Source organism: Malurus melanocephalus, unplaced genomic scaffold (assembly GCF_030028575.1).
Source record: "Malurus melanocephalus ecotype Western Australia unplaced genomic scaffold, MMel_1.1 scaffold_205, whole genome shotgun sequence".
Classification (NCBI taxonomy): Eukaryota; Metazoa; Chordata; class Aves; order Passeriformes; family Maluridae; genus Malurus; species Malurus melanocephalus.
The window spans coordinates 175,193-197,120 of record NW_026623437.1 but is presented as its reverse complement, the minus strand read 5'-3'; the positions used below and the strand labels follow the sequence as shown (position 1 = coordinate 197,120).

Below are 21,928 nucleotides of genomic sequence, written 5' to 3'. Positions count from 1 at the left end.
TAAATTATGTTTGACTTCTAATRATAACATTAATAACAATAGAGATTGAAATACTAATTCAGGTGCCATGTAATATCAATGTTTAAATGACTTTTTAGTTAACAGTCTACTGTTTTTTTCTAACTCACAAAATAATGAACCATCAAGTAGTATGTTTTCTATCTTCTTTTACATTATTTCCATTCAAAATATTTTCACTTAAAATTGAGATTCATTAGCTAGAATTTAGTTTTCCTATGAGACTCTCTCAAGTGGGAGTTAGTTTTGCAGCAATTAAGGTGTTTGAAAGCACTACCTATGTAGAAAATGATTACTTGYACCTCACCTCTTTCTCAGAAAGCCTTACATACAAAATATACCACTTAAGAAAAGTCTTTCTTACATTTTTCTAAGAACATAGCAGGAGCCAATTAATCTGCCATGATTTCATTAACAGCTCAACTTACCAGTCTTCTCTGTCTTATGTTTTAAACTTTCAGGTCCTGGAAGGCAAGGGCAGGGCCCTTCACATCGAGCTGTGATGGTTTTGCCAGAAGTACATGCATGGAACTCCATCTTGCACTAGAAGCATTAAAGAAAAGCAAGAATACAAATTAGAACAAGCTATAAAATAGCAGCYGTGGATAAAATGAGAAATTGCATTATCAGTAATGACATTGGATAGAATGCAAAACTTCAGTCTCTATTGCAAATACTTTCATAACAGAACACTGGCTGTTTCCAGTCTTTCTATGTGCATTACATACATTTTAGTTCTGACTTTCCTCCAAGAGCTCTGTGCCTGTGTAGTTGTCCTCTCTTCAGTGACTGCCCCATGGGTATTTCCCCATTCTGTGCCCAGCAGCACCAATGGCTGGAGATTGGATTAATGCACTAATAAAATGAAATGAAAGAAAACRGCACAGGGCAGCAGGAACACAAATGTTCTCTTTGGCTTGATACCTAATGAACTGAATTCAGTTCCATTTTTTGTCTCCTTCAAGCACTGCTTTTACCAGACCAGAATCCAAGGGCTTTTGATACACAGGGGAGTGCTGCCTGTGGTGCCCAGGCTGGCCCTCCTCCCTGCAGGGATTGCCCCCTGCCAAGGAAAATGGGAATGYTGGGCTGTAAAATCCCTTTGATCCGAGTTTTATTAAAGATTAATTCTATGATTCATTTAAAAGCAAGCCAACRTGTTTACACAGCGGGACACGATGTGTTTTGACACAGCTGAAGGACACAGAGCCCCAGACCGTGGTGTTACCATGGAGGATGMAGTGGGCAAAGGGCGCTCCCTGAGCAGCAGCCACTGCTGGAACCCACAGCACCACTCTTATTTYGGTACACTGGAGCCAAGAGAACAGAGCAGGATGTTGTCACAAGATAAACACCTCCTGCTTTGAAAGTGCTGCAAATATCTTGGCTCTGCCTGTGTTTGTTTTTGTTAAAAGGGCTCATCTTTGCCCAGGCTTTAATCTAGCAGCAGGAGACCATTATCCTGTGCCTACATCCCATTCTGTTGACATTATCYCCCTGCCATCCTCAACTTCAATGCATCAGGGTGATTCTAAGCTTCCTGTGATGTCCTGCCCTWCTCAATTAGAAAATGCATGGCCACACACAAACGTGTGCAAGCTTAGCTTGCATTTTACACCAGTTTCTCACAAGACTGAAGGGAATATACCGTACTTATTTYTCAACTGTTTGCTCCATAAATACACTTTGCACAGAGCACAAAGACAAGAGAGACTACATCAGAAGGAAAGAGAAGGGGAGAATGGAGAACACTCTCTGAGTGCAGTCCTGAAGGCAATGACTTTCWGCAGCATATTCTGATAGTCAATGTGTTATTGAGAACACAGGCATAAATCTTCTTCCTGCAGCTGGAGTTGATCATTTAATCCCTTRCAGAACATCAATTACTTACATATTTTATTATGCATAATAAATGTAAATTATGTATCTTAGCATTAGCAATTATACTTCAAATACCAACCTTTAAGATGGCACAGCCTATTTTGAGTCCGTTATTATGTGCAGTTAAGAAAGAAAGAGCTTTAAACTTAGAAACAGCAAGGCAAGTTTTTCCTCAGCTTTCCATATGATTGATAAAAATGACAACCAAAAAGCTAAACATAAACCAAGAAAAGAAACTGCTTAAAGGGGTTTTATTATCTGAGGACAAGGGGGAGAGCCCAGCTTGAAGGTCACAATGGCACAGTCATGTAAATTCACACCCATGATTAACCATATTACATTCCCACCATGCTTGTTTGGGATGTTTGGTGCTGRGGGATGAAGATTAAAGAACKCCATCATTTTAAYATTAAATTAGGATCATACTAATTACTTTTCAACACCTAATCACTGTATGTAAGTCTTTATTCCTTCCCTAAAGGAAAGCATGGAGTGCCATGGATGCCAAGGAAACCATCCATGTGATGGTGTGCTTACTCACTGCAATAATCAACACCAGTAGCTTAACTTTGGATTTAATGACATTGCCTAAACCTCACCAAGTGATATTTAGAGGCAGAGTGGGCACAGAGGATKTCTTGTGCAGCAATAATGACTTTTTTTGACTCTTCTGCCACTGAATCTACAGTCTATAAGGAGCCTGCTGGCTTTCTCCACACCATGGACAATAGAATAATACACAGCCCTTGGAAAAACTCCCGAGTCTTTCACACCAAAGGGACATTATACATTTTGCAGACATGAGTCACAAAGCTCCTTGCAGTGATTGTGAACAGGAGTCAGCAGGAGCAGCCCCACGGTTCAGGGCTGGTCCCTCTCATTTCAGGGGACTCATTTTGTCACTGATATGATTGGATATGCCTCGACTCTTTGCTGAGCTGCTCTGGTAGAGCTCCCTGGGTCTTGCAAGCYTTGTATTTTTCTGCTGCCTCCCTGGTGTGTGAACTGCATTTGTTTACTCTGAACCCCAAGGCCCACATAAACATCTCTAAACTATTTTACTGCAAATGGAAAAGCAGCTCTGTTATTTGTTGCTAAATGTATATGGAGATCAATAAAATATATGAGGGGAGAAATGGTTGAACATATTCATGGAAAATTCATAAATTAATTTATTCAACTAAGATGTGGGAAATTACTGCAGAGTGTGTTTTGGTTAAAGTGTTCCCCTGAGAATCCACTACTCGTATAATGATTCCCTCTTTATTGTCAGTGAATCTACAGCAATGTGTTTTGCATAAGCATTCACATTTGAGGGAGAAAGAAAATAGCTACATAAAATTTATTCCTAGCTATTTTATTCTTGTCTGCTAGTCTCCAGCCTCCAGTCCCTGCTAGAGGAGAATCTAGATTTTTTGTTAATGATGTAATAAAACAGCACATCTCTGCCTTTATATTGGCTTTCAACTTCTGGCAGCCAGGTTTTGATCTAACCTGCAAGTAAGTAATCTTGTCGAGTAAGTTACAGTGATCTTTTCTGTGAGGGTGTATATTTTACTAATGAATGTTTTCATGGACAGCTTGGTACAGCCCAGTGCATTAATGCTGTGAAGAGCTTTGCATCCTGACACAAGGAACTCATGGATTTGCTTAAAACGCAGCCAGGCACAGCAGCACATCCTGGCCCTTTCAGTGGCAAAGCAGGAATTGAGAACCTGCTGCAGGTGGCCCAGGGAGCCTGGGACATCCTGTGTGCCCAGCACTGCCCCTGTTCAGGACAGAYAGAACTTCACAGTATCCTGGGTGATCTCACAGCCCCTACAACAAACCCCAGRGMAGGGGRTGAGGAGAGACCACGCCGTATCCAGGGATCCCCAGGGGAGGCTCTCTGAGACCCCCTTTGGTCTTAGTGCATCAAATCAGAGTRTCCTGGACTGGACAGGATCCACARGGATCAWCAMAGACCAMCTCCTGATTCATTYATRAGTMAAAAATCTGTAATTGAATATTTCTTGTAGCCATGCTAATGCAGGAGAAAGTGTTAGGCTCCAAACTTCTCTCGCCTCTCTCATGAATTCAATGTCAATTAACAGGGGGGTTTGTAGGGATTAGCAGACAATATACATGACAAAATAAACAGATGTGTCTTTTGAGAAAGAGTGAACACTGAAACAGGAGGTTAAATTTTATAGTATACTAATTAATGTTAATCTCCTTAGATATTACATCACACTAATGACAGTGGCTCTGAGTCTCTGCTTTTGAGCAGTGCTCTTGCCTGGAACATACTGCATTTTTAGCACCCCACAGCTTTTCACATTTTCACCAAGAATGATTTCAGTGCTGTGTTTGTCTAATGGTGCATCTTTTGTTCACTCACAATATGTCTCTTCGAAAGTACACATACAAATAATGAATGCTCATTATTTTCCACCTTATCTTTCACCCAGTWCCTGCCACAGGCAGAAGCTAAAATTTCCTAAAATTATAGTATGTATATATTTTTAGTCCTGAGTTTCTTGATATCAGTACTGTTTCCTAGCTATCTGTCTTAGCAGATAATTAGAATCCATTGGAATTCAGACACCCCTTTGAGAGGGGTCGTTTGTTTACAAGCTTTAGAGCTGTGCTTGCCATTGCTTCCTTAGCTGGGACTCTTATCACTATTTTCTTTATAAGCCTCTGCTTCCAGTTGTCATCAGATGGTAAAAAAAACCTGTATTTGGAACACACTCAGATCAAGTGTGGGTTTTTTAAAACTTGTCACAACAAAAAAAGGTTCAGTATCTTTTCTACAAATCCCAAAAGAAATGTGRTATGGTACATTCCCATTGCATCCTGCTGAACACATACATCAGGTTTTAATGGGAATTCTCCAAAATTTCAGGCCCTGTAAAACCCAAAATAAGGATTGAGAGACAGCAATCRATGACATGAGTTAATGTTTGTTAAAAATAAACAGGAAGCTGGGGGGGGGAAACTCATTAAAATAAAAACCCACCATTTTTTTCCTATTGGAATACCTACCAGGTGAGCACACAGCACTTAATCTTTGCAATAAAAGCTGTACAAAGATATTTTAAAATCCTGGAGCTCTAATTAGGAGCTCTGTTCTCCTTATGAGAATACATAGTTGGTGTTGATATTAATGGGGGTTATGCATGCATACCAGTGGTGGAATAAACTCTAATTAACACAACCAGTCTATTGTGTAAATACATATTAAAGCCTTCTTAAAACGTGTGCAAGCTCTAGCTTTGAAGCAGATGTTATAGCTATAGGCTCAGAAATTCCCCTCTCTGCAAGGAGTGACACGAAGGACCTTATTATATCTCAGGTAAACAGCAAATATTTGAGAACATCTCTGATTCCATGCTTAGCTGACAGGCTGGTAGTTCATCATCTGCTAGAAAAAGAGAACAGCTTCCAGGTGGAGGGTCAAGAAGAGACAGACCCAGGTTCCAAGACACTGATATTAAATATACTGAACAGATTTATGCAGCCAAATGCAGTAACACCGAAAGGTCTCACTCTGCAAAGCTCCAAGGACCAGAAATGCTCCACACTGCACTGCTCTGCTCTCTGCAATTCTGCAGCTCTAATGAGGGAGAGCTGCAGGACTTTACCTGCCCTCCAGAAAATTACCAGGGAACAGAAGGAAAGYGTGAGACCCCAGCAATCTTTGAATATCAGGATAAATCAGGAGGTCAGGTCAGCAACTGCAAGTGCTCCAAGCACATGGCTCAGGTCCCTAAGACAAGGATTGCCAATTTTAAGATTTTAAAATGTAACAATTTTTTTTTCAATTTTAAAAATTGTAGCTTCTTTTTTTTTTGGTGAGATTCCAGCTATATACTATCAGAAAATTACATGTTTTTCACTATTACAGCATGAGTTTAAACAACCAAGTATCATCTCCAGAGCAACAGGAAAGTGAGAAGGTTCATCTTCCAAGTAGAAAAAAWTGGTTCTTGGTCTTCAGAAAAGAACAGGCTGAGTTGCAATTGGCAGCAATCATGCAATTCAGGGTGGCATTAATTGCATACTTTGTGGCTCTGCATTACAATTAGAACTGCACGCCTCTCTAAAAATAGGCTTCAACTTCTCAGGAGGAGAACAGAAGGAGCTCCTTCTTTTCATCATCTAAAGAATGATTTTAGAAAACATAGAACCTGATTGCTCCATAGAGGGTCAGCCTTGCTCCTAAGCAGAGTCCATGAGTCARTAAATAAAAAATGGCATAGAAAAATTAATAAGGTAAATATTAAAGCCTTCATTAAAAAAAACCCAAAATGTATTTTTCCAAACCGATAGCTGAAGAGTTAGTAGGATGACTGCTTGTAGGCATGTGGAGCCATCTCAGTGTTTGAGTGGCAGGGCTGCAAACCAAGCAAATGATGRTGTACTCGTGTTGCTGCAAACTGCCCTTACAGACAGAGCAGAATCACTATTTGGGGACTTCTGGACAGACCACCGAAGCACAAAATTCTGTTTTAGTACAAAACACATTGCCCCAAGAAACAAGTGGCAATCAGCTCAATGTGAAGCAGGAAATTTTAAAAAATGCAGTTAATTGCATGAGCTAGATGATAGGGGATTTAAGGTCACAACACTGGATGTGGGGGTGTGGGACATTCAAGGGACCATTTATTAATGCAATGTGACAATGACAACAAATTGTTCCCATTCTATGAGCAAGCAAGAAAATAGTTCCAGGCACCATAATCTACTGCATCATAAAGAAACTGAATTTGTTTTTACAAGTAATTTAGATGCCAGTTCTGGAAATACCWAGGTCAAGGAGGCTGTGTGGGCATATCTCAGTTGGTTTATCATCTTGTAAGAAATTCAGGTCCTCATTGGAGAAGTGCAGACCAAACAAAGCTGAAACTTGATGCAGAAGAGTCAACTCATGACTTGAAACATTTGTGCAATGCTGATTTATACTTCTCCTGTTGCACATGGGAGTTTTTGCTTCCCAGTACACTACTCAGCTGTATCTCAAGGCATGGACTTCAAAAATCACTTTCCTACTGCATTTGTTTTCTTTCATTTCTAGATTTATATTGTACTGCTTTTGTCTCTATGAAATTAATCCCTATTCTAACTCCTCATAATCATCAGCTGAGAGTTCATAGCTAATAGCACTATTCAAAGTAGAACCAAGCTACAATTTTTTTTTCCCTTTAATAGACCAAAGCCATCTTAGATTAAAAGTAAAGAAAATCACAGAAAAACAATTGGATATTTGGAGTGATCGATGCTGCTCGAAATGTACTTGCCATGTAATTGAGATGCATTCTCATTCTCATTCTGCAGCCATTTACCGATCACATGAGAAYGATGATTTGTCATTTTTACTTGCTTCAAATTACTAAAGGCAATTTAATTTCTCTCATGGAGACGACACATCAGATAACGTGAACATAATCAAGAGGTAACGATCTGTGGCTCTGTACACACACTGCTACTCCCATTCCCAGCTAAACAACCACCTGCATAYGGCAGAGGGAAGGCAACACAAGTCATTCAGATCCCCAAGTGCAGGGTCTCCACCCAGTCAATCACATTATAAACAGTGCAATTCAGCTATGCTGTGTAACTACACCCATTTAGATATCAGATGAGGCAATGCTCCATCTACACAGTCATTCCCAAACCCATCTGTCCATACCTGGACCAAAAGCAGCAGCTGGTGACCACTATAAAGGGTAGGCATGCTTCCCACAGGCTTTTGTGCAATTGCTATGATGGGAATATCTCAGCATTCCAAAAATCTCTCAATCAACTTTCCCTATCAATCAGTAATTGAAAAGTATTAAGTAGTGTATTTGCAGTTACTTTTGGGATGTCTGATGCCAGACAGGATGTGATTGGGGATGGGATTCTGACCACTTGTGGCTGTATGGACAGAGAACAGCTCAGCCCTCTCTCTGATGTATCTAAGTTTACAAATCAAAGTCAAAGAAAAGTTGCTACTGCACCTGCTTCCCCTCTTGAAATGGTGAATTAGTCTTGAATGTGTTCTGTGCTGCCCATTTCTTCTCTAGCAACCTTGCCACAATTATTGAGTAACAGTGTTGCTCTGCCCATCCCTGTTCAAGGTCAGGTTGGATGTGGCTCTGAGCAACCTGGTATAGTGACAGGGGTCCCCACCCATGGAAGGGGCTGGAACGAAATGTTCTTTAAGCTCCCTTACTACCCAAATCATTCTGTGGTTCTGTGGTCATAAAGCTCTGTGCTTCCCAGGGCCTGTGTCATGAAATTATTGGGGAGAAGGAGGAAGTACCTGGAAACATCTCATAATCCATGTGGGCAATGGTCTGGGAAGCTTTCAGGAGAAACAGAACAAGGGTCAGACCAAGCACTGTACTCTGGGCTTGGAGCTCATCCATCCTTCACTAGCAATGATTTCTTAGAACTCACTGCATTTTTTGACAACTTGATGGTACAGTTCACCTGTGCTACCAGTCATAGGCCAAACACACCATCAAGTCCTGAAGTCCCTCTGCAAAACTGGAAACATCACTTTTCCCAGCATGCATTTTGATTTTCCAATGTGTCATCTTCTAACCAAATTTGTCTTTGCATGTGAGAGGTGAAAGTCAGTCTGAGTTTATCTGTTCCCAAGTAACACCTTATTCCCYGATAACAGATCTGAGGAAGCCAATCCTCTTCCCTAGAACAGTTATCCCGTTCTTTCCATTACACCTATTAGTTTAACTAGTTCACAGTAGGCTTGCCCAGATCTCACTGACCATGACGTGGCCCCAGCACTGTTCATTCCTTGTTATTGATGGATGAAATGTAAGTATCCAGCAAACTTTCAGGTCTCAGAGAGAGCTTTTGTCTGTATTTAACAGACAGAGCAAATCTGAAGTGTAAGTACAAATATAAAATACTCAGCATCCTGCAGTACCACTGCTCTGCTTGCTTTCAGACTGGCACCAAGATTGGAGTCCTAAGAACACCAGCCTGCTTTTTAATTGACTTCTCAGAATTTTTATTCCGTAATCAAAACAAAAGGCAAACTGAAGCTCCGAGGCTAAGAAGCGCTGAAACAAAACATTTGACAGTTACCAGAAAAGAAGCTTTAGGAATGTCTTTTGGAGCATAGCAACYGAGGGAGAGTAAGCAGGCTTAAGCTTTGAAGTCAAAGCTTTCAGCAACGTTTCTGATTTCTAAAGAGCACAATAGAAACAACAAGAAATTAAAAAAAAAATTGGAAGAACCAAACCCCAGGCCTAGTTCAATGCTCAGTGAATGGACTTGCTGTGAAAGACACCTATACAAAGAAAGCAGAATTAGTCTGTTTGCTCAAAARTCAAGTAACCACAGCTAATCCTTTTGCAGCATTATCCTGCTTTGGCCTTTAATAAATCTGCTTTAAATTAAAGATGTACTCAAGCCAAGAAACACCTCCTTTGATGTTTCAAATGGCTCAAATAAGCTGTTTGCTAGGAAAAGCTCAAAATATGAATTCTGAAACTAAAAAAAAATAGAAGTCTTTCTCCTATGCCAAGAGGCTGGYACCTCTCAGGAAGGTCAGACCATTTATGATCACAGCTTTGAAGAACCTCAAGCCCATGGTCCATGCATTAAGGGAAAAAAAATCCTGAGCTACAAGTTCCTTACAAGCCAGTCACCCAAAAGCAGCTAATCCACTTTTATACAACCATTACATSGCATCACTGGAATACTGGAATAAGGAATTTTACAGGTTAACTGAAGGCAGGCATAGAGCTTGGAACAAGCTTGGAAAAAGGTAACTAAATTACTGCAAATGATATTTACATTTAAGCTTGTATAGTGAGCTGTGAGTTGGCACAATAAACTCTAAGATTTTCTTGCTTCATCCTCCTGTCAAGCAACTTTTAATGCTTGAACTATATCGGATGTCTCATCATGTAAATAACAGTTTTCTCCTRTTTTGACCTTGACTGCAGAAAGAAGGATTTTAAAAATAATACTGGTTTTACACACAAAATATACAGCAAGGAAACTGAACTAACAGCAGCAGCAATCAATTGTCCTTAGTGCAGGAGTGTGCGTAATTGATGGGTTTTTAAGTTCCAACCATCACATGCCAATTTGTTTGATTTGGCAGTCACAACTGTGATTCTAATCAAGTTAGAAAAGCAGACCTGTGATTACCATCATCAAGATTGGTAGCTTTTCCAAAAAGAACAAATACTGTATTTGCAATCCTCACTTATTGCTAACTTCCTTCCTTTCGAAGGGTCTGTTCTTGTCTAAAAGCATCCATGGTACCAGGCAAGGTACAGCCACAGGCAGCTCAAGAACACAGAGCTGCTCAAATTTTGTTGCTTTACGGTTTGATCATCCCTTCAGTGAAAATTGTTGCAGCTTTAGAGGCAGGCATGGGAACTTCTGGGAATTTTCCATCATCCATATAAAATGCAGATTCTGCAGGTGTCAGGGTTAAGTGCAAGGAAGGCAAAGGCTTCCCTGTCCTGTGCCMCTTCTCATCCTCTGAGTAACTGGGCTGGCCAAGCAAGGGTAATGAAGGGAGAAAGCAGCAGACACAAACCAGAACCCACTCCCACCGGGATGTGATCATGATATTTGCCTTCATTTTCACTTCTCCTCCTGCCATTCTCAGCCATGAGACCTTGATCATATGCAGTTTCATCCAAGCAGATGCACAAATCTTTTTCCCTTCAAAGCACACAGACTGGAAGACCTGTCTCAAACATTTTTTGGCAAAATAATTCAGCCAGTGGGCACCCACTTCTAGGTCTCCTGCACTATGAACTGATAGAGTTCTGGATATCACCAAAGGAGGGAATTGCTGAAAACATTTTTAATTTCATTCACCGCAGAACAAGTAAACACTTCTGTTTAAGCCAAGCCAAATAACAATTTACTCTGGTTCCATGTAGTTTTCGTTTATGTATTACTTCCCTTCTTTCTGCCTTCTGAATTCTCATTAACCTTTCTTTCAAGATTGCATTAAACATGTCCTGTTAATTCAACATGTTTGTGGAAAAGTCTGACATGGAGATGACAAATGCTCATGTTAAAAAAAAACCCCTCTAGTTTAATTAAGTGCATAATAAGAAACACAAAATTCTAGTATACAACATGTTTCATCTTTGCTACTCCAGTGAGTTCAAAAGTGAGACTGTCTGAAATGCTTTGGCATCTATCCCTCAGGGAGCAGAAGAAAAGGTCGAAGCAATCTAAAAACCTCATGAACCTCCTCCAAAGTTGAAGCATTTTTGTTATTCCAAAAGGATATTCCATTAGCACATATGTCTCCTAAATAAAACCCTTTATAATTAACATGCTACTCTTACCATAGGTCAGGGCACTAAATTTCTCAAAAAAGTTTATAACTTTTGTGGGCACTTCTAATGAGAAGTAGATGCAATCTTGATGTAATGCAAGGTAAGGAATAAACATTTATATTCAGGTATGATTTGTGAGAGAAACATTGCATGTTATATAGACTCCAGAAAATTCTTGCTAATCCTTAAAAAAAAATCCCAAAGCAGTCTAATTGACTAGGATGATTAATTACCTGATGTACTACATCTATCCKACTAAACATTTTTTTGAAAAATATTCAGTAAGACAATTATGCTATGAAATTACCATTTATATGACTCCTTTCATCCACAAAGGCGTCAGTCCCATGTATTTATAAAGGTATAAATACATAGTACTGCTCAAGTGCAGCCTGGAAATATCCTGCTCCTGCAGCAGGAAATATCAAATGCTCTGCACCAGCACACAACATAATGGGCTGTACGAAGGGAACTATGCTATTTAAATCCAGAGAGATGACAACACCCAATTAACCAGATAAGAGTACTAAACCTGCACTCAAATACAGGGTTTCTTTTCAGACTTTTGTTTATTTCCCAGCTGCTGAAAATTCAGTCCACTACATCATGACTTTAAGCTCCTTAAAATAGCTTTGCTTTTCTTTACATACCTCTCTCGACCAAGCAAAGTTATGCACAGACCCCATGTCAGACTCCCCGTCAGAATCCACTGCTTGCTTTAAACATAAATCACCAAGCATGGCAACATTCTACACAAACCCATGTTTTCAGACTACTGATCAGGTTCTTGGCAAGTTTCACGCTTGTACCTGCATTAACTCAGCATGGCATTGAGTGGCACTAGAACTGGTAATAAAACTGTTGTCTTAGCAAAAGGAATGGTTGGAACCCAATGATTTTGAGTTGGAATAGCCCATAAGCCACAAATTCTGTGAAAACAGCCCCTAAGCCTTCCAGCTGAATTGCTACAGGAGTTTTGGAAAAGTCGAAGCATTTTCTCACTCCTTTTTGCTAACAGATGCACATAATGAGGCACACAAACTGGTCAAAACTCCTCTCTTTTCCTCCATTTAACACCAACTTAAAAATCAGCCATTTTAATCATAACTGCAGTAGAACTGCAGTGTGGGTCATAGACTGGACATCAGCAAAATTACTAAATATTAGGGTTAATATATTCTCAGTCTCCAGGTTGCCACTGGGAAGATGAAGTTTGTGGCATAAATCTTCTTATTTGCCRGTATTCATCAAGCATGAGTGAAGCTTATTAGCAAAACTTAGATGCTATCTCCCAAAGAACTCTAAGACTCCAGAAGATTAAAGATGTTTTCCTGCCATGACATGTACAATGACCTCATAAATATTAGTAGGTCCTTTGGCACTGGAAAATGCCATCTATTCCTGTTTCTGTGTGATATTACAGGACTGAGCAAAACAAAATACAAGGACATCGCTGCTAAAGTCTAYCCCCATAGAAGGCTAAGTCAAACTGCAGTTTGAAGTCATATTTTCATGCTTCAGAAGTCCATGAAAAACATTTGAAGAGTGCATTTACCCTTTTGAAGGGGATTGAGCCCATCAGAGAAGATGCTTTTCCTAAAATAGAAATGGTTCAAGAACCAAAAGATTTAGCTAGATAATAAATCAGTATTTTTCACATAGTATCAAACAGCCAGTTATACACCATTGATATCTGAACTGCTTTCGTCAGCAAGAGATTTATTTAAACTCCCTTTGAAAGAGCCATTTCCTAGAATAACACAGCAAAGCTCTCCTRTCTAGTACTCTACATTTTGTTGACCATTTAGTTAGTCATTTATTGCTACGTGCACTTATCCCCCATTTATGTGAATGTTCCACTTGTTGCAAATGACTGAGCTCAAAGCTGGTTGCAGCTGCTTGTGATGCTCCAGACAAAACCTTCCTTTTTTCCCCCTCATAGGTCTGGAGCATTCCTGGATGTCCTTAAACAGAACTCAGAAATTACATTTCTAAATGACAATCCATCATCTTTCCTGAAGACTGCAATAGTATTGTAAATTCCTACTGAAACCTCACCAAATTCAAAGCTGAAGATGACTGCCTTTTTTTTTTTTTTTTTTTTTTTTTTTAACCAGTTTCTTGAACATTTCCATACTGAGCCTTGAAACTAATTCTTGCAGTAGAAGAAAATCTGTGTGTGGCTTCTGCCACAGTGTCTGAGTTGTCTAGAGGATGCCACCTTTGAAATGTAAGGATTTGAGGTGTCTTTGCCCAAGTTCTGCTGAAACTGAAACTCCAAGCCCAGTGTTAGCCCCTGCTCAGAGGAGGGGCTGGAAAATTGGGTCCTAGAGGCAGCTCTGGCCAAATACTGGACAGACACTACAGCCTTGCCTTTTTCATTTGGGATTGGAAAGGGTCCAGCTCCCTAAAGAATCAATGAAAGTGAGGCCAGTCCAATAGATAACTGATTGAAGTTCATTTTCCACAGAATTAATGCCCACAGTGACTGATAACAAATGCCCAAATGAGGTCTCATCTTCTCAACCTGCAGACTTTTAACGCCTGATACAGATACTAAGTTATCAGGCTGGATTTCTACACTATTCCCAAAAGTCACAGACTCATTCTCTCATAGTACTCCTTGTCTATCTGCACTGGTGCCAGAACAATTTGGACTTTACATATTTGGAGCCTCACATGCCATTTTAGCAATATTTTTCTCTAAAACATTATGCAGACCGAATATTTTGATAGGTGAACATTGCTGAAACATAGATAAAGTGACATATTTTATCTGTTCAGAATCAATAGGATGCATATAATCACATAYTGAAAAAATTGACTGTATTAAAATGTTGAAAACAATGTAAATATTTTAATTGCCAGTATGTGGTACACTGSCTGAAGGTACTATTAGAAGAATATGTAAAATAGAGTCTCTGTGTTGCTTTAAATCAATCACTTAATGACTGTAGAGTTCTTTGTAGCACCCCCTCCTTTGCCCTGGAGAGCCTGAAGAGGCTCTGAGCCCTCTCTTCCTCGGGGAGGCATTGAACAATTCAGTGAGAACTGGCCTCTATCCTTCAGGAAAGGTGTCAGTCCCTTCTCATTCCAACCACGGCTTCAACAGCCGGATGGGTAAAAGCCTCATCGCCCTTACACRTTCTCTTGGTTGTCTCATCTGAGCAGGGAGGGCTCCCCTCATCAAGGTGCTGAGAAGGAGACATGATCAGGATCATTTGGTTCAAAAATGAGATGAGAATGGCTGAACTGTGCTGTCACAGTGATGCTGAAGGACGACAGCAAAGTGCAGAAGGCAACTGCAGCCCCGTGCATGGAATCACCAAAGAAATCCATCCCCGAGCAACGCACAGGCTGATGGCTGGAAACTGAGGGGATGTGATGSATTTGCACAACTGCCTCAATAGAAAAAAAAACATTTAATTTAAAAAAGATTAGATTGCCACAACTGCCCCTGACAGGAGTGCCTGTCTAGCAARGCCTTGAGCCTATATTTTGGGCTAGAACTGTGCTTTAGCCAAGACCTTAAAAATATTCACAATACAGGCTGTCACCAGTGCTACATTTCCTTGTCACTCTTTAAGTGTGACTGATTTGCCAAGATCAAGACTAAATTCATGATCAGCGGCAAGGGCACCCAACATGAATTATAAAACTGCCTTTCCYTCCTAGCCTCCTGGATATGCTAAGGAAAATGCTTTCCATGCATTCAGTGTTGCTTTTTATATCCAGTCTGTATCCTCTGGGTAATGATGCAGGATTGCTCGGCTCATCCCACAATCTCCGCCCTTCTCCCAAAGTGAGGATGATGCTCACAAAGAGGGAAGCATTTGGCTATTAAAYATAACACCTGTATTAAAAAATGTATCGGTATCACGAAAAAGTGTCTTGTGCCCTGAGATGAAATGGAAATAAGAGATGGGGGTAGAAGTGGTGATGATTTGCTGGAGTCAATTTAGTGCTGAGGAAAGTGGCTGGTTGTCAGTGCAGCTCTGAGGAGGCTGAGAAGAGACTCCATTTGCAGACAGAATAGCTCTCTGCTCAAAATAAGGAGGGGAAAGAAATCCAAAATCAAGGTCACCAGCTGATTAGAGGAAGGAATATGAAAGGACCTCCCCTGTCTCTTCACCTTCTCAAAATCACGCATGCAGAGATGAAACTAAAGTCACTAAACAGACAAACTTAAACTACACWTCTGGAAGAGCCTGTGAAGTCAAAGAATTAGCTTTTAAAGTTTCTAACAGGGGCATCCTGGAGCTGAGCAGAAGCAGGCAAATTACTGTTGATATAGAGGAAACACAAGGCTGGAGCATATCAGATTTTGGGTGGCAACTGATTCTCTCTAAAGCCCACGATACAGCCCAAAGCTAAAGTTGTAAAATAAGGGATCTGGAGAAGAACAATGAACAGAAAACCCCAGACAGTGCTCCCAGCTTTCACAGTGACAGATGACGTCTTGAGCATATTAACAACGCAATAAATCCCACAGAGTGATCTGCCACCCTTAAAGTACTGTGYATGCTTAGTCTTGAGAATTTTTGCCCAAGGGAAGAAAATACTAGAGTTTCAGTGTCAGCTTACATCTCAGATTCTCTTCCAAAGGTAGCTGTAAGTGGGTCACTCAATTCASTGGCAGACTGCAAGATATAATGCTGAAGTTGCAGTGTGTCTTCTCTGAAGAAGAATTAGATGGTGATGGTTTAGACACTGATGAACTGGGTTTCACTCACCACATCAAGGTGGACGTAACCATGGGTAATGAAGAAAGCTCTTTTCTGAGTCATTTCACACAAGTTTATAAGCTTCAGTGCTTTGAAAGTCACCAGAYCAACTCCAAGCTTTCACATTCTGTGCTGTGTGTGGGCTCACTCTTCCACAGATTACATGGGAAAGTTTACAACAGTACATCAAAAGAAAAATACTAATTAAAAAGGCTTCTCATTAAAGGCAATGGAAACAATGACAAAAACTAGATTTAAAATCAATTTTTAAATTTGTGATAAGGAGAAGAAAARCCCCATAACTTTACAGTAACTGCCTACTTACAGAAAAGAAATGCCCTAAGTTAAACTAATAGAAAACCACAATGAATGAGATTTTAAGTTGAAATATGAGCAAACTGTTGCTGACCATCATTCAAATTCTGCATTGCATCAGCCTGTGGAGTTTTTCCACACRGAGATAAGGGAAGAATTCTTCTTGCATGACTTTTCCAACCAATACATTCACTATTCTTTAGTCACAGATCAGCCTGGGTGTTGCTCAAAATGACCTCCTACTGCTTTGCAGTTATGATTTAAGTCAGGAAATGGTTCTAATGGAATCAACAAACAGAGGAGCTAAAATTTAGATAATAATGCCAAATTTATCACCACAGTAAAAATATGATTCATACTCACCTGTAAATCTACAAGAGGTTTTCACCCTCCACTCCTGAATTACAGCTATTGCCTCATCTAAAGCCATGTATTATTCATACTTTACCATTTGCAGTGATCTGACAAAGCTGACTAAAAACCTAACAAACTTCTTATCAAACTATATTTCACCATCAATGAGCAAATCTATGGCAAATACCCCTGGGATCTCRGCATTACTTTCATAGTGGTGCACTGGGCACTTCTGGAGTCTCAGTTTATGACTCCAACCAGGAGCCATAAATCCTGACTGCCTTTCCTTCTAATAGCACAGAGCTAAATTAATAACTGCAAGAGAACATCTCCTGTATTTTTTGATGCAGTGAGCCTTTAGCACAGATGGAAGTTGTTTCCTGCAGATTATATTTGGGTATTTCTTCTTAATCCTAACCTCTAGTCACAGCCATCAATTTATATATTATTCATTTTATCAATCTAATATTTAWCTAATATTTCATTGTATCTGCCAGCAAAAGCTGTCTCTGTGTATGACCACACGAGCTCACAACACTCTTGGTCCATAAMCACCCTCTGAATTAATCTTTACCTGCCTTATTTCCTATTTTCATTTCCCAAGGAACAGCTTCTTTTTATTTTTATAGAGACTATATGGTCCAAGGAAACAGCTAAGTGAAAACATAACAGTTAACTGCCCTCAGCCTGCAGCCCATATCTTTTGGCATCACYAGGAACACTTAGAGCTGCAAGACTGGATTCAGTAGCTCCTATAAGTGAAATTACTGCTGAAAAGAAAGTACACAAACATCTCTGAAGGCTGAATGTCCCCATCTGACCCCTTTGTTAAGCACCAGCATCTACACAGCAGCTTTAGTAAAAACACTGATATCCCATCAAACCCAAACAAAACRTCAAAACCCGAAAAGGTTTGTGGATGGGTACAGAGTCCCACTCCAGCTCTGTTGCACAGACGAAATGGGAATTTCAGGGTCTGGCAAGAGGAACTGGTTGAAGTCTGTTGGATTATTCACACTGACAACTTCCAGCAGGTAAAAAACTCCCTTCCCACTGAGTGTGCTCTGTCTGCAGGTGTAAGGGCTGACACATCCCTTTCCCCCACACATGGTGGTGCTTCCTTCAGGAGCACAAGCCTTCACTTTGTTTCTGATTTCCCCCATATTCATTTCTGGCTGGTGATATTCTTTATCTCCCAGTGCCATCACCTGGGCCAGTTGCCTCACAGAAGGTAAAAGAGGTGTCAAAATGCAAGTCTGAGTGCCTGCAGKTGATGTCACTCAGTCTGGAAATATGGGATCAGGCCTATCAGATAAGTGTTCAAACTAAGTACAACAGGATTTAGAACATGCTTTTAGATTTAAGGAAAAGTGCAGAGTTTAAATTACTGCTCTAGAATTTACTGGCTTAAAAAGAAAGACCTTAAGGCATCCCATCAAAGAGTTATATAACTCAAAAGGGTTTTCCTTGCTCAGTGTTGCTTGTGCAAGATATATTTAAGTAATAAAACATGCTTCTGGCACTAACCCTTCYATGTAGGCTTTATGATGACAGATTTTAGATTTGAAAATAGAGGTCTCCATTCAGGCTAGCATTCTTCTTCTGTCCCATTACAGAAGCTTTGATTGGTTGTTTTCTGGTGTTTATTCCTTTTTTTTTTTTGAAATGCCTGTGAAGTCTGTGAGTTTTAATCAGAGTAAGATTTAGACACTTAAATGTCCTTGTGGAATTGGTTCTGAATAGTCTCTTGAAGTGAAAAACTTTTGATCCCAACTTCATCAGGAATCGGTCACGATGAGCATCAGATGGTCCTGGGTCTGGTGCCCAGTTCCAACCAGACCATACCCCAGCCTAGTGCTGAACAGCAGCTGAAAGAGCCTTTTATTTCTGTGTCTCTGCAATTTAAATTGGCAGCATCTGATCTGAAAATGTCTCCAGTCATCACACTTCACACTGTATGTTGCAGCAATAACCCCCTGGRCAGCAGATGCCTCTGACATATCTCTCTTGAGAATGTTAAACACAGAACCTTAGAACTKGAATTTAGAGGAAGGAGCTTTTCATTTGTGTGAAAGGCAAGAGAATGCTGAAAATGCTTGAAATTCTGAAGTTAAGAGGAAAAAAGTCCATTAACAAGTTGAAGACTTTATCTGTAGGAGGCTTTTAAAATTTTATCTAATCTAATTGGTATTTAATAAGACAGGTTTTTTCAAGCAGTGCATCCACAATCCCCAGTAAGCACCCCTGTGAATTAAATTAATTATTTTGTACTTTCTGCAGATTTCAATTTTGTATCTTTAGATATTCTGCTTGAAATGTGTAGATAGTCCTGGCGTTGCTTTTGCCTGGTAATGATGTCATTTCCACAGATAATTAATCCCATTGATTCATTGGATTTGTTACTTTTAGAAAGGCAGCTAAAAGAAGTAATAACAATTCATGCCACTTTTATTTGTGATCTTCCATTTGAAAGTCTTTTAGAGTTAGGTCAAAATCAAAAGGTTGCCCACAAAACCCAAGAACTGGCTGTTGATCATGACTTGGGTCAAGAAGTGTAGGTTATTTATGCACTGAATCCTACCCAAAAGATGGAAGCACAGTACACCTCATGTCATATCAAAACAGGACCATATGTTGGAGGASAAATTGGCTGGAGAGGCTAAATAAGTGATAATACACTTACTTGAAGTTTAAAATATTTGGGGATACAGATAGTTTTAATGTTTTAACATTCTATTTATTTCACTGGAGGGTCATCTCACTCCCATGTGCYGCTGTTGGCTRTAAATAMAYAAAGGTTTTCTCCACCCTTGATATYCCYTACAGGCCCCTGCATCTGCCCAAATTCAAGGTGCTGAGCACGGCCCCAGCCCCCAAAGGGAGAGAATCCCACACCCCACAGGGGGCTCCTTCAAGGAGGCAATTTTGTTTGGATCTGCTACTGGAAATCCAACTATTGGCTTCGAGTCTTCAAATGTGGTCTCTAACTCAACCTTGATRGAGAGAGAGCTGCTTCAGCACATTTACAGGCAAAACAGGTTTTTACAGACATTTGCAGTGTCATCCTGTGCCAGGCAAGTGTGAGAAATATGTGCTTTATCGTATGTGGGAGAAGGACAGCTACTGACTAACTAAAAATAGCCAGATTCCACTTCTCCAGTTAGCTGGGACTAACCTAACACTGCAGTTAGCCCATGTATAATAGAGAAAAAGAAACCCCAAAGATTCACCTAAAGCCAAACAGTACATGGTGGCAGACAAGATGCATTACATGATGTGATTACGTGTCTGCACAGAAAGGAGTTCTATGTCTCAACACAAAATATTAAGACTGCAGGCCAATTTTCAGGAACCATGTGGTGCACAGCTGCAGACAGACATGCAAGAATAGGACAAAASCATTCCCCTGCTGATTGAGCCCCATCAGCAGCTTCAGCTCTCCCCAAGAGCTCAGGCAGGGGTGGAWATAATCTGCAGGAGAGACAATCCAACAGGGAGCATTTGTGCACTGCTGCCATGTGCTGCCCCAGGACATGGGATCAGTTTGCAGAGGTCCTGCAGGGTTAACTCTGCCAGGCTGGGCAGAAACCCAGATTAGAGCTGCATCCTACGAGGYTTTCCTGTCTTTTCTATCCTACACAGGAATTGGAAGAGACAGCTTGAATAACATTGCCATCTCAGCTCTGAAAGCCTCTGCTATTCTATTAATAATGCCTCACATTTTAAAGCTCATTCTCATCATGCAATGCAGATGAACCCAGGGCTGTGTCTGCGTCACTCACTGAAGAAAGGCACCACCATCCCCATTCAACTGCTGAACTTTCTAACTCTTTACCCTGCCTGTGCTACCTGAAGAAACTTTTCTTTAAAAGACATTTTGGTCCTCTCTTTYTCGCATCTAACTCATTTTTAAAAAGTTGGGKTTTTTTWACCTGACAATGCAGTTACCAAAACTCTTCTAATATATCTTCTTTATCTGTCTGCAAAAATTCATACTGAGATCTCACAACCMGCACTGCTGAAACTTAAACTAGGAAACTTCCATCTCTCCTTTATTTCCCTACCTTTTCATCAAGACCTCCTGCAAGAAAAARTGAGTACAGCCAGCTAGACCCAAAGTGACCCATTTCACATTCTTTTCTCAATTTGAACAGTTAACAACAATGAAGGTATAACTTCCATTAATAGGAAAATATCTGCCAGTCTCAAATACATGTAACAAAACGTGTATGTTTTTCTCCGAGGAAAAATTATAGAAGTATATTTGCAGCAGAAACTGCTTTTACTAGGGTTATAKTACAGCAAACTAGAAGCATCCCATTAAAAATACAACATTCTTTCTCCTTTCATACTTATTTCTATCTGTAACACATTCAAATGGGTAAAATAAGAGTATAGATCATTGAAGAACAGTCCAAAGCATGTGGAAAAAAAATAAGAAGTCTGACTACAGGCATTTTAAATTCTCTTCTCTGCTGTCCTCCATTTATGATGAAAATATCCTGGATGAAGGGAATACTGGTTGAGCTCTCTGCTTTGTGTAGTATTACCTCTGGGAAGAAAACCCTCAGTGAGTCAAAAAATTTCACTTGCTTCCTCTAATTGCCATTGMCTGGGCACAGGCCCAGTTTGTTTAAGCTTTTCTGTGCACAGTGAAATGGAGTCCAATTTTTCTATGAATTCATATTCCCTACATYTTTCCCTTCCTCTATAATATTCTCAGCATTGTTCTTTCTCCTTCCCAGTGATTCTCTCCCAAGACCATCCATCCAAATCCACCTTCTACACTCTCTGCAATGCTCCCAGGTCCTCTCCACAACCCAAATTCCCTCCTGCCATTTCCTTTCCCTGGAAGGAGCAAACATTTTAAAGCAGAGCACATGGAGATCTAGGGAGGGGAAAGCAGAGAAGAAGATGTGAATAATCCTTTAAGGGAAAAGACAAAGCCCTCTAGAAATCCTTATAATACTACCAGAAGGTAATGTAGATGATTCCATGTTCTGACAATTTGGAGAAATCTGTCCCACCTCCACCATTTCAATTTAACAAAACCCCAACAAACAAAACCAAACAAAAAAAAAAACATACATCCCCCCCTTCCCTTTCACTCCCCCAGTCCACACCTTTCTCCTCAGGAAGTTCTGTCAACATGCAGGTTATCACTGGGCAGGTTCTCAGCTGATTTACAGACCAGGGTACAAATATTTTGAGGGTGCAGAGACATTTCCCTCTGAATTTTGCCTTAGATTCAGTGAAAGTTCAGAATACTGATTTTGATGAAAACTCTGGGAGTTCAGACTGACATTATGCTATAAAATGCTTTCA

At 40.2% G+C, this 21,928-nt stretch overlaps 1 protein-coding gene across 1 annotated transcript in view; it reads right to left on the bottom strand.

Moving 5' to 3' along the window:
* Window positions 1-21,928, bottom strand: part of SPOCK1 (SPARC (osteonectin), cwcv and kazal like domains proteoglycan 1) — a gene marked incomplete at its 5' end in the record, with an annotated part of 177,674 nt that overhangs the window by 56,437 nt on the left and 99,309 nt on the right. The window contains one exon of the mRNA XM_057373693.1: window positions 447-561. Within this exon, the coding sequence (XP_057229676.1) occupies window positions 447-561 (115 nt within the window). The remainder of the gene's footprint in view (window positions 1-446; window positions 562-21,928) is intronic.